Below are 12852 nucleotides of genomic sequence, written 5' to 3'. Positions count from 1 at the left end.
AAAATAAATCCTTTTAACATTTCTTATAATACTGGCTTGATGGTAATGAATTCCTTTAGCTTTTTCTTGTCTGGGAAGCTTTTCATCTTTCCTTAAATTTTATATGATAGCCTTGGTGGGTAGCGTAGTCGTGGTAGAGTAGGCACTTGGTAAAGTAGGCACTTGTTTTTCATCACTTTGAATATTTCCTGCCACTGTCTTCTGGCCTGCAAAGTTTCTGTTGAGAAATCAGCTGACAGTCTATGGAAGCTCCCTTGTAAGTAACTAGTTGTCCTTCTCTTGCTCCTTTTAGGATTCTCTTTGTCTTTACCCTTTGCCATTTTAATTATAATGTGTCTTGGTGTGGTGTGGGCTTATTTAGATTAATTTTGTTTATGACTCTGTGTTTTCTAGGCTTCTAGGTCTATTTCCTTTACCAGGTGAGGGAAGGTTGCAGTCATTATTTCTTCAAATAGATTCTTGATCCCTTTCTCCCTCAATTCTCCTTCTGGTACTTCTTTGACATAGTAAAGATGATGCTGTGCTGTAGGCTACACACCCATGAGGCAGGCTCCACACAGGGACATAGCAGCTGTCCCTCCTGCCTTCGCCCACCCCAAAGCCATGCAGCTCAGTCTCTCTCCATATGCCTCTGGTGCCTCTCGAATTGCCGCCCCTACACTGCACCCCTAATAAGTGTTTACAAGTGAATGAGTCTGTTTATGGGCCCTTTGAGAGGACATCTGGGTTTCCAGCAACGCTCTTTCTCACCGGGATGGACAGACAGGGTCCTTGCCGATTTTAACAGCCAGATGTTGTGGGGACTCCACTTCTTGGCCCAGCACCACTGGTCTGGGGATCCTGGTGTGGGACTGGGACCCCTCCTTCTCCAAAGGGGACCTCCACCACTAGGTGTCCCTCCCCATGTTCAACACCCACCTGTGTGTTTGGGGTCAGTCCACCTTACATCTTCATCCCTCCCACCAATCTCGATGTGGCCCTTTCTTTATATCCTTAGTTATAGGGGTTCTGTTCATCTAGTCTTCAGATGATTCTTGAGGTTGGTTGTTCTGTAATTTATTTGCAATTCTGATGTGATACTGTGAGGCAGCAGGCACAGCATTTACCTAATTTCTCATATTGTATCCTCTCCAGGATCTAACATCTTCTTAAAATATAAAGAAAGGAGAGCAGTCTTTTTTAATAAAGTTAGTGTAATATTGATATGAAAACCTCACAAAGCTATAACAAAAAGAAAGCTGAAGGCTCACATCATTTATAAATATGCATGCAAAATCATAAATAAAATATTTATAAACAGAATAAGGAAGTACACTAAAAGAATAAGAATTAAGTGACTAAGGAAGGTCTTTGCAGGAATGCAAGGAAATCTATTGATGTAATTTATCATGGGTAACTGGTTTAAAAAAGCATATTATCTAATTATATGCTAAAAGAGTATTTAATAAAAATTAAACACATTCCTGTTTTGAAAAAGAGCAAAAAATATAATCTGTACTTTCCTAGCATAACCACACACAGAAATAACTGGCAAAAGATAAACAGGCAATTCACAGTAAAATAAATAGATGGTTAAGAAGCACATGAAAAATGATATCAGCCTCAGTAATAATAAACGCAGAACTCAACTACGGAACCGCCACCAGTTTGGCTGTGTTGTTGAGGCTGTGAGGACTGACTGAACAGTTCTATACAAGAGGTGAGGTGTATATTAAGTGGAGGAATGGATGTGTGTAATGTCTAATGCAACCTTTGTGAGAAGGTCATCCAAAAGAAAATGCATGAAGTACACTTTGCTCCCCTACCCCACATTCCAGAAATTACACTAAGGAGGGCGTCAAACTAGAGAGAAAAGATGTCTCTTCAAGGAAGTTCATTACAGATGTTTGATAACAGTAACCACTCGAGAAACAATATAAAATTCCATCTAAAAACACAGCTGAGTCCCATATACTCATATATTTATTGGCATGGAATTATGTCCACCATATTCTGAGGAAAAAAAGGCAAAAAAAGTTTATGTGGTCTAACCTTCTATAAGGAAATGGTATAATCTCAGGGAGGTGCCTAGAAGGATATTCCACTACAGTTTACAGGGGTTATCTCTGGATGAGTGTATTTCAGGTGATTTTTACTTTCTTATTTTCTCTTTTGTTTACATTTTAAATGCATCATTTCACAAAAGTAATGGTGTCTCCACACACAACCACGTCTCCAGTTGCCCTTCACGTGTACAGAATGATATCTGAAGTTTCCAGCCTCTCATGCAAGTTATTGTCAATCTGGTTCACAACTGCTCCTGCTCACAGGCCACACAGCCTTCACCCACTCACACTCACCTCCACGTCTGAAATAACCTCTCCACCCACCTCTGGTGGACCTGGGAGGCCTGCATGAAAGGCTCTCCCTGAAGCCTCTCCATGCCTTGTCGTGAGTGGGTAGACATCTGTCTTCTCTAAGGCAAGTCTCTGATTCACAGGTCACTCACATGTGAGGTCCCCATGTCCTGGCAGATGGGAGCTCCTTGAGGGAAAGGCCCTTTTCCCCCCTCCACAGCATGCCTGAACCTCCTGACCTAAAGTAGTTGCTCAGAAATGTTCCCTTTGACCGAACACACAAATCTCCCAGTAAAGAAAGTCAAATGTTTACAAATGGAAAACAGAAGCGTTCTGGCAGGAGCAGGTAAACCTCATTGGAAACATTCAGGCTGACTTTCCCATTGTGCACCTAGGTTATCACAAAGAACCCCCCCCCCCCACTCTTCTATCGAGCCTTCTGAATAACACTTGCTAATTACTGGCATTACTTGGAAACTGCTGGGAAAAGTCAAGGTGATCCTTCCAAGCTTGTCTTCCCATCTGATCCTCATCACGACATGTGGGGAACGGACCTTACCTGGCTCATGGTGGCTTTCAGCATTTCCAGGAGCAGCAGGGCACCCTCAGTGCACAGCCCGGCCCGGAGGACTTCTTCTGTGTGGTGCTTCTGCAGGAGCCACTGAAGCATGGCATCCAGGCTGTCCTAAAAGGGGAAACTGGGGCTGCAGAGACCTGCGGCTGCACCGAGGGGACCAGCTGTCCAGCCAGTACATTGTGTTTCCCAGGAGCCCAGTGGGAAAGGCCAAGCATCCCAGCACACCCAGGTGGCTGGCCCATCCGGGGAATTCCAGCCCACTCGGTACCTAATGGAAACACACAACTCCAAGAAGGTGCTGAAGACCCACCAGCAACTTGCATCGAGCTTAGTTCTTTGGTCTGATGTCATAAATAATGTCCCAATCAACTTTAATGAATCTTTGTAAATGGAGATTATAGAAGACATGATGAATTCACTTCAGAGAAAGTGCAGACTGTAGTGGAAAGAGCATTGGTTGCCAAGCAGGAAGATCTGACTTTGCCTCTTTAATAGCTGGGCTTAAGCAAGCCTTCAGCTTCTTGGCAGTTCAGTTTCCCTGTCTGTGAAATGGAAATGACAATATCTACCCCATGGGATTGTCATAAGTATCAAGTGAAATAAGATATGTAAAGCATCTATCGTGGGTCCCGACACTCAGCAGATATTGGTTTCCTAGATACATTCTTGGAGAAATAAAAATACAGGGTTTTGACGAACTCAGCAAGCATATTCAGAACTTTATTTTGAAGTGGGACCTGTAACACTGTTAAGTTATATCAAGATTTAGACCGTCAAATACCAGGCTGTGTAAGAGCTATATTTCGTAGCTTTCTACTTGCAAAGCCATGTCCCCAGCCCATTTCAATTCAGTGTGCTGTGACTCAGTTAAGACCAAGAAACAATTTCTGAGTCTGCTGTTTGTTGGGTGCCCTGGAAGGTAAGTAAAAGGTGGGTCTGTCCTTAAGGTGCTCAGTACCTAAGGAAAAAGGGAAACATGGAAATGTGTCTGTGTCACATAAGATGGAAGTATGCTGAGGCACAAGGAGGGAATGGCTCCCTCTCTCCCTGGGGCCGAAGTGGGAGGTGACATCTGAGGCAGATGACGGTGGGAGAAAGAGCTCATTAAAGGCACAGAGTGGGCAAGACAAGCAGCTGGTGTGGAGGTGACTCAGGAAGGGCAGGCACGTAAGCAAGATGCTTGGAGAGACTGGTCAGACTCCCAGTCACAAAGGGCCTGGACACTGGCTATGGAGTCTGAACCGAATCCCACAGGAACAGGAGCCAGTAAGGACCTGGATTTGGTGCAAACGAGTACATGAGTGAGCATATACAGTGAGTGTAGACTCCTCTTTGGAGAAATTTGGCCAAGGAAGGACAGGAGAGTGATAAACAGGACAGCAGTTAGTCAAGAGTGTAAGTCAAGGGGGCAGCTTCTGGGTTTTGATGGGACGTAGTTTCTGATACTTATTAGGGTCTATGAGGAAAGAGTCAGTGCAAAAGGTGATGCTGAAAATGCAGAAGAAAGAAGGGATATGATGGGGTGAGTTCACTCAGGAAAGGAGAGGAAGGAATCCAAGTCAGCCTTGCAAAGCTGCCCTTGGCCAGTAACAATGGAGAGAATGTGATGAAGAGGGTCATGGCATAAGCAGATGGTGGAGGGCAAGGTGCTGAGGCACTGCTCCTTATGGGCAGCCTCCACTCCCACTACGAGGTAAGTCATCTAAGCAAAGGGCGGCTGTGGGCAGAAGACTCAACGCATATAAGGTTTATTTTAGAAAGTAGGGGAAGAGCAGGGGCATTACGAAGGTAAAGGGACATGTTTCTTTTGGGGGTGGGGGGTTTGTTTGTTTGTTTGTTTGTTTGTTTTCTGAAGGCATAAATGGAGGCTCTAAGTCTGTGGTGGCAGCAACTCAGCTCCCAATGCCACCCCCATCATCATGGGTTTTTCTAGCTGTGCCCAAAAGGAGAAAAATTCTAAAGTGGGAATGACAACAATGGAGACCTTCTGGGGAGGATGGGAGGCAGAGGTAGAGGAAGTCAAGAGTATGTGAAGAGCCAGCCGTGGCATGTGGACTGCTAGGGAAGGAGGTGGGTCAGGACAATAGAAGCTGGAGGAAGTGGAGCAAGAAAGGGTGGAGAGTTTTAGGGACCTGTCTTGGTCACATGGAATCAGAAAACCAAGTGTCACTCCATCCCACAGTGCCCCAAGAACCTACTTTGGGCCCATCCGTCAGCTCTGTGAGTGGTGTCTGTAGGAAGAAGGCGGACAGGATGAGGTAGACTTCCGGAACATGAGCACGGTGGGCCAGAAAGTCATTCAGGACTCGGAACCCAGGAAGCAAGCAGGTGCTGTAGTCAGGTGCGGGCGGATGGCTCTTCAAGTTATCTACAAATCAGGTGGAAGGGGCACAAAAGCTGACTGACAACAACTGCATTGCTTATGGTCAAGGTGGGGGTTGGGCACATGAGGGAATTCCCTGCCACCTACCCATTGCCTAGAAATGCCAGATAGAAATACCGTATTTTGCCATGTATAATGTACACCCACATTTTTGGCCCAAACTTTTAGGGGAAAAAAAATTCTTTCGTTTTAATTTTTTAATTCAGATTTTTACTTGTTTACATTTAGGTACTTGCCTTTTGTATTATACAGGAATTTCAGCATTTGTGTTTTTTTTAACATATTGTGGTACAATAAACTTTATATGATAAATAATTACAAAACACAAGAACAGATATAAGGTACAAGAAATTTTATGCACTGGTAACAAATTTACAATATTTACGCATCTTAGAAGGCCAAGTACTCTTAGTCAACAAAACCAGTCATCGGATTCCAGAGTATTATTTTGCATACAGGTGTCGTTATTGATTTCTAGAGTTATACTTTTAACTCCTAAGCGTAAATAAAAGAATTAAACACATTTATATAGATACAGAAGTAGTACTACCCATGTATAATGTACATCCTTATTTTTCCCTCACAAATGTAGGCAAAGAAGTGTGCGTTATAGATGGCAAAATATGGTATATGTAATACACACATGGATACAAGAAAGTGCTCAATGAGAATTCCTTTTCCTATTCCTGTCATGCTCATTCTTTCAAAAACAGATATTTAATAACTACCACATTAGAGCAACAAGGCAACTTTGTATTAAGCAAAAAAGACGTAATGTTCCGACAACATATACAGAACCCAAGGCCCTCACCAAGTACTGACAAGGTAGTAGAAGGGACAGACATTAAACAATTAAATGTCAAATAAATATATGCTTGTGATGAATCTATAAAGGAAAGTAATAGGGGCAAAGAGAAGAAGGGCGATGTCCTCACTTAGCGGGAACCTCCTCTGCTGGAGGTAGCATTTGAACTGACCTTGAGGCTGAGTCCACAGCAGCCAGGGAGGCCTGCTGCGGTTGGGGGTTGGGGGAAGCCTCCCAGGAAGAGGGAAAAGCTAAGCAGCCTTTGAGGACTTGAAAGAAGCCCCCTGTGCCTGAAGAGCAGGGAGGCGCTCAAGGATCATAGAAGGGGACTCAGAGGGCTGTGCTGATCGGGAGTCAGGGTTCAAGACGACGTTACTGCACGGGAGTCCCGAAGGTCCCAAGTGGAGAGCAGACTGGCAGGTCCTCAGTCACAGCCCAGGATGAGCTGGCATCCGGCCTCCTGGAGACGGCTGCACACTCACCCATCATGATGTCCACGCCTTCGGAGCTGCGTTCCACCCAGGATCCTGCAGACAGGCCATCTTTAAATCGCTCACGGAGGTAGGGACTTGACAAAAAGTGCAGCAGCAGCTTTAACCCCAGCATGACGGTGCTGGGATGCAGGTGGCCTTGCATGAGCAGCAGGAACCAGTCAGGGGCCAGGGTCAGGAACATCTCTTCCTTTTTCCTGGGAGATGAATCAATGCAATAAATTGTCTTTCAGCCCATGAGCAAATGGCATGTCCAGAAAATATAAATAATGTGCAGCCTCACTAGTCACCTAGGAAAGGCAAGCTAAGGTTAACATCTGGATATCACTTACCAAAGTACATACTGCATTTTTTTAAATTGGTAAATAAAATGCTGGCAAATTTGTTGCGAAATGGATGACTTTGTCTATTAATGGCTGACCTATAAGATTTTCACAGCAATTGGAAATAATGTATTACTAGATGTAAAACATGCAGGCACCTTGACAGCTCTATTCCACTGATCTCCACTCTTATACAATGTCTGATAGCCACCCAGCTAATTACAACAATATAGTCATATGAAACACATAATGGTTATGTATTTGTCAAAACTAACCGAAATGGAATAAATAGTCCAATGTTTCTGCATCTTTATCAGTTTAGGCAAAAAAAAAAAAAAAAAAACATACATAATTAACTGTCACTTTCAAAAATTAATTTTAAAATGATGAGTCTGAAGAATATAGACTTCCTAGGAGGGAACTGGAGGGCAGGCAGGTGGGCAGCTAGTCCTCAGAGGCAAATGCTCAGTAAAGGATCAAGACTCTTGGGAGTCAGGGAAGGATCTACCTGTGCCAGGCAATGTTCTCAGTGCCAGCTGTCAGACCAGGCATGGGGACGGTGTGGCCACTGGACTATGAATAAAGAGACCATCCTGTCTTCTAGCCCTGCCTCAGAGTGTACTAACTGGGTGACTTCGGCAGAACTCTTGATGTACTCTGGTCCTTTTCTTCCATTATAGTGATGGGGATGATGACGGGGATGATGGTGCTGATGATGATGGTGATGATGAAGATGGTGGTGACGAGGATGGTGGTGAAGATGGTGGTGATGATGGTGGTGATGGTGGTGATGATGGTGGTGATGGTGGTGGTGATGATAGCAGTGAGTATATGAATATGTATGGTACACCATGCTCTGGGCTACCCACATATTAATTTCCAAATATGGCAGGTACTATTTTTATCCTCACATAGATGGGTAGAAAATTACCTCCCCAAGGTTCCTGGGAACAAAGCTTGGATTTGAACCCTGGAGGCCTAGATATCTTAGCCCAGGTGCTTAAGCACTACAAAATATTCCCTTTCAAAATGAAAGAAAAGGAAGGGCGTGGACTAGCTCATCTCCGAGTTCTCCAGTTCTACCATGTTTTGATTCTAGCGATGTAAACACTTACGGGCTAGCAAATTTTTAAGTACTACTTGCAAAACTGTTTTACTGAGGAGTAACTCCCACCCACATCTCTCCTCCAAACACACATACACACTGAAATGTCAATTCAGCAAGAGCAAGGATCTAGACTGACTTGCTCAGCACCACATCCTTGGATCAAGGAAGTGTTGAGCACATAGTAGGTGCTCAACAAACAGTTATTGAATGAATGATTCCAGGGTTAAAGGTAAAGAAGGCAGTCAGTGGGAGAGAGTTAATGGAATTTTATGACTACATTGTTTTGAAAGTTAATTGAAGGCAGATACTTCTTTTTCCAACTTGAAAAAATAAACTAAGTAACTAACAGTAAATGGAAGAAGAATTTGGCAAGCCTTTTCCTTGATAGATGTTATTTAAGCTAACCACTTCTCCATTCTTTTGTCTGCCAAGTACAGGACATCAAAATCAGTAATTGTCACAACTGCCAAAACAATAACAATTATACTATGGCAATGGTGGCAAAAGGAGTTTATTGTAATTATACCAAATCTGTTTCGAGTTACTCATACCCATTAAATATTTGCATCAGAATATCTTAGGGCAAGGTCTGCTTTATCAGGTGGAGAGAATACAATTTTCTTTCTGACTAGTACAGGAAACATGCTGCAGAAAGCTGACTCAGAGATGCTCCACTTTTCATTAAGAAAAGGTTTTCATACCGCACCCTGTATGAGGCAACCTCATGCCAAGTCACTCTTCCTGGATCTACTTACTCAGAGGACAGATGAAGTTGGGAGGAAGATATTACACTGAGCAGCATCTCCAGCAACTGATTTCTGAGCCAGATTGTCTTTCCAGATGTTTGGCTTCCAGCTACAAAAAAAGGAAATTTAGGTTTGAGAGAAAACGGATGTAAAGAGATATCATATTTGCTGTAGTAAGCAATCATATTCACCAAATGCTTATTTTACCCAGAACTGGGGCATGGATGGAATTCTAAATTTTGGTATTCAATTCTAGACTTCAATACAATACTTTAAGATTTTTTAGGAAATGTTCCTAAAGTTCCCTTTAACTAGAGATGTTTTCAATGCTCTCCATCTCCCCCAAAATCCTAAAAATTATAAGATGAAATTTATCTTCCAGTAAAAGAAAGTTTTTAATTATCATAGGCTGAACATTTGCTGAACACCTACTATGTGCTGGGTATAATACGAGGCATTGGGAGCACAGTGTGAGGACTATGGTCCTCAATCTTGGTTCCTGCTCTCTACGTGCTTCCAGGCTAGGCCTTTGGCATGTCGATGCTGCAGTAAAAATAGAGCTTGAATCACTGCAAAAGGACTATAGACCCAGTGGGAGAAGAAACTTTACATCTGAATGTTATCATAGTCCCAAAGGACATGTTATCACTGTCTTAAGAGAAAATGTGTTTTAGATGAAAGTTTCAGAATAGAGTCCATGTAAGAAGGAGGGCTGATTAAGTAAGCGCATTGTTGAATATTTTCCATTCATTCATTCATTCCCTTGTTTGGCCAGTTATTTTACAACCAAAGCAGGGCACAGATACCATGCTGCAGAAATAGAGCTGACAGGCAGCTTGAAGGAGTGGAGTCAGACTCCCCTCCATTTGGAGTCTGTCCCCATCTCTTGTGAAGGTCCTAATCTCTCTGAGCCTCAGTTTCCTCATCTACAAATTGGCAGTGGTAATTCCTACTATTCAATGTTGATCTAAGGAGAAGAGAGAACTTAACTAGATTGAGTGACACTGTCTAGGAGAAGCTTCTGTAATGAGGAGAAGTTGTGTATCTCCCCGGTCCATGCAGTAACCACCAGCCTACGTCCTTATCAAGCACTTGGAATGTGGCTAGTGTGATGGAGGAACTGAATTGTTGACTGCATTTAATTTCAATGAATTAAAATGCAAATGGTCACATGTGACTCAAGGCTCTCATCTTGGACAGCACAGAGCTGGAGAGCCCAGGATAGAGGAGACAGTAGTCTCATCTGGTGCGATGGGGGAGTGGGAGTGGGGCCAATATTCCCCCAGAGGGAACAGCACCTGCAAAGCATGGCCGAGGGCAGGCCATCACACAGTAGGACCTGCCAGTGCTTCAGAGTGCTGAAGTCGGGGCTCATCAAGGTGGCAAAGGTGGGGAGATTCAACCAGGAAAGTAGGCAGGGGCTGCAGCACGAAGGATCCCACCTGCTGGTCTACAGGGAACTGAGTTTTATCCTGGAAGCTATTCCAGGTTGGGAAGGAAGAATGTACAGTTGAATGTGATTTGTGACTCTAATCCTAAAACTATGACCTCACAAGCCACTATTTGGGAATAACTGCTCAGCTGTGCATGCTTTCCCCTTCCGTTGCCTCAGCTTTTCCCTCTACAGAATGGCCCCACAAGGTGTGGCTCTCAGTGGGGCCATGAGGGTCGCCTGCTGGCTTCAGACTGACTTCTGGGAAAGGTCTTCTCACCAGGCACGGAGGACTCTGGGGCTCTGTCCACGCAGATCTGCCTCTCGTCCACCGATGAAGGTTTGAGGGTATACACAACAAACACCGCGACTCTTAATGCAGAGAGAAGGACACACTCAGTGGTGGGTTCAGCCATGTCTGCTGAAGTTTTGCTGCACAGATCCACCCAAATGCAGCTTCGAGGGAGGTTCCGAGGGGAATCACATTATTTGTGATCATGTAATATTTCCAAGGACTTCTAAAACTTGCCAGGATTCATCAGAGCAGTTAACTCTGGCTCTGCCAGGTCAACAGAATACATAGTGATGATGGAAAAGGCTAAATGCTGTGTCAGCTGGAACTGTCCTTTGGGAAGTCTGCAAAAGGCAGACATGTTGGGTTGTCAGCTGGTGGCGGTGGCTGTGCTCACAGAACATCTTGAATTCTTGGCACAGTAGGTGTTTCTGAGCACTGGGGCCAGTGAACACACAGCCCTGCCAGGGAGTCTTGCACACCCACCCTTTTTCTCAAAGCTCGGCCCTGCACAGAACCCCCCTTGAAGGTTCCAAGGAATAGAACCTGCCACTGCATTGAGGGGTAGTGATGATGGGTTGAGTGTGGTCTGGAGAGCTGGGGCCAATATTCCCTCATAAATGGGTCCCAAGGCTCTGCCCTTCCCCCTGGGAAGCTTGCGTGGTACCTGAGAAAATCCTGGATGCTGAAGTAGCCCCTCAGCTGACAGCTCAGGATGGCAATGATGATGGGGATCTTGCAGGGTGTGAGGCCCGGCTCGTTGAAGAGGAAGACGAGCTTGGGTATAAGCTGTGCCTGGTGAGCGACTTCAGCATTCCGGGGTCCTTCCCTGGTGAGCACATGAAAAAGGCAGTAAAAGCTTTTACTGGAATGAACCAAATTTTCTGTGTTTCTGCTAGAAAGGTTTTCCAAGCTGAGCTTGCTCTGTGGCCCTCTGACTCCAATGCTCACTTGGCAACTCATCAAAATGCTGTCAGACACCCGTCTAATACGTGTCTGCCAAGGGCCAGAGTTACTTGGGGGAAAGTCTCCCATACCCTTCCACTCCCCGGAAGCTGCCTTCAAAGACAAAACCCAATTATCGACTTTTAAATTCCGAGCCTCAGGGAAAACTAATGGTGGTCTCAGAAAACTCAGAACAAAGCCAGCAGACTCACGTGTGACCACCAGCACTTCCCACCAGCCAGGGGCACGGGGACCTTGGCGAGCCTGTCTGCTGTGCACTCTTCCTGCCCGCTCCAAACCACAAAGTGATGCACACACCACCGGGAGTCAAAGGGGAATCAGACAGAATTCAAGTATCCACACCCCCCTCCTTAGGAAAATCACAATGCCATTTCCAGTAAATTCTACTCCCCCCATGAAAACAGCTCCCGGGGTAAATGCTCACCTCTTAGAAAACAACAGGTACAGAAAGTGGAAAATAGGTGGGGGGGGGGAGATGGGGGAGGAGGGTAAGTTTGGGTAGATTGCTCCTTCTTGAACTGTCTTTTCAGTACTAATGTGTCAAATTCTGCCAAGCTCCACATCTCTGACACAAAAAAGAGGCAGAGCCAGCCCAGCTGTGTGTGTGATGTGTGCCCATTGCCTATAAGCCCCCACTGTCTTTCGCGAACTTTCTCATCACAGCACTGAGTAGCCTGTTTTTCCGTATTCCTTCTCCATAGGACTGTGTCATATTCTTCTCCAAAATTCCAGCTCTAAGGACCAGTGTGAAATGGAGTGGGTTTATAGTACATCCTCGTATGCAGTCATGAGTGACTGAAGGAAAAGACGTTCACAAATACATTCAAAACACTGAAGGTGCTAATGACCGCTGGAATATCCAGACCCATTGGGGAGGATGTGACAGTGGGGTATGCCGATATGTTGGCTGCCCTGCCTTCCTTCTCCCTTATTCTGACCACAGTCCCAGGTTTTCTTTGGGAACCACTTCTTGCTAACTTCCCTCCACCCACCCCAGAGGTGAAGTCATGCTCCCAGCCTGGCAGTGGGACCCAGGTGGCCGGTGAGACTGAATCCTATTCCTAGGACCACGGGGTAAATGAAGCCCTCTCTGCTGACTGTGCTGAGCAGAGGAAAGGCTCTGAGGAGCTGCCCAGCACCCACCCTGCAACCACAGAATGCCTGCCGAAATGATGCCAGCAAGAGAGAAAGCATAGATGAGAATGGTGACAGATCTCAGATAAAGTAATGTGAGTGCCACCCAGCCTATTCAATTGTATGAGCCATAAATTCCCTCCTTGTCCACTTCCTTTCTCCCTCCCCCTTCCTTTCTTCCTTCCCTAAATTGGTTGGAGTTGTAACCAAAGAGCCTTGACTAATTCAAAAAGTGACGTGGAGAAGTCACTTAGAGGGA

General features: G+C 45.0%; 1 protein-coding gene across 4 annotated transcripts in view; it reads right to left on the bottom strand.

The window, feature by feature from the left end:
* The window catches only part of WDFY4 (WDFY family member 4), a 324112-nt gene that overhangs the window by 171318 nt on the left and 139942 nt on the right, over window positions 1–12852 (bottom strand). For all 4 annotated transcript variants that reach the window (XM_074337248.1, XM_074337250.1, XM_019730128.2 and 1 more), the window contains 6 exons: window positions 11161–11322; window positions 10482–10573; window positions 8779–8878; window positions 6584–6789; window positions 5112–5281; window positions 2896–3021 (listed from right to left, as the gene is read on the bottom strand). In XM_074337248.1, the coding sequence (XP_074193349.1) occupies window positions 2896–3021; window positions 5112–5281; window positions 6584–6789; window positions 8779–8878; window positions 10482–10573; window positions 11161–11322 (856 nt within the window). The remainder of the gene's footprint in view (window positions 1–2895; window positions 3022–5111; window positions 5282–6583; window positions 6790–8778; window positions 8879–10481; window positions 10574–11160; window positions 11323–12852) is intronic.

This window comes from Rhinolophus sinicus, linkage group LG07, assembly GCF_036562045.2.
Source record: "Rhinolophus sinicus isolate RSC01 linkage group LG07, ASM3656204v1, whole genome shotgun sequence".
In the NCBI taxonomy this organism is placed as follows: Eukaryota; Metazoa; Chordata; class Mammalia; order Chiroptera; family Rhinolophidae; genus Rhinolophus; species Rhinolophus sinicus.
The sequence above is the reverse complement of the archived record's forward strand: the minus strand, read 5'-3'. Positions and strand labels throughout refer to the sequence as shown.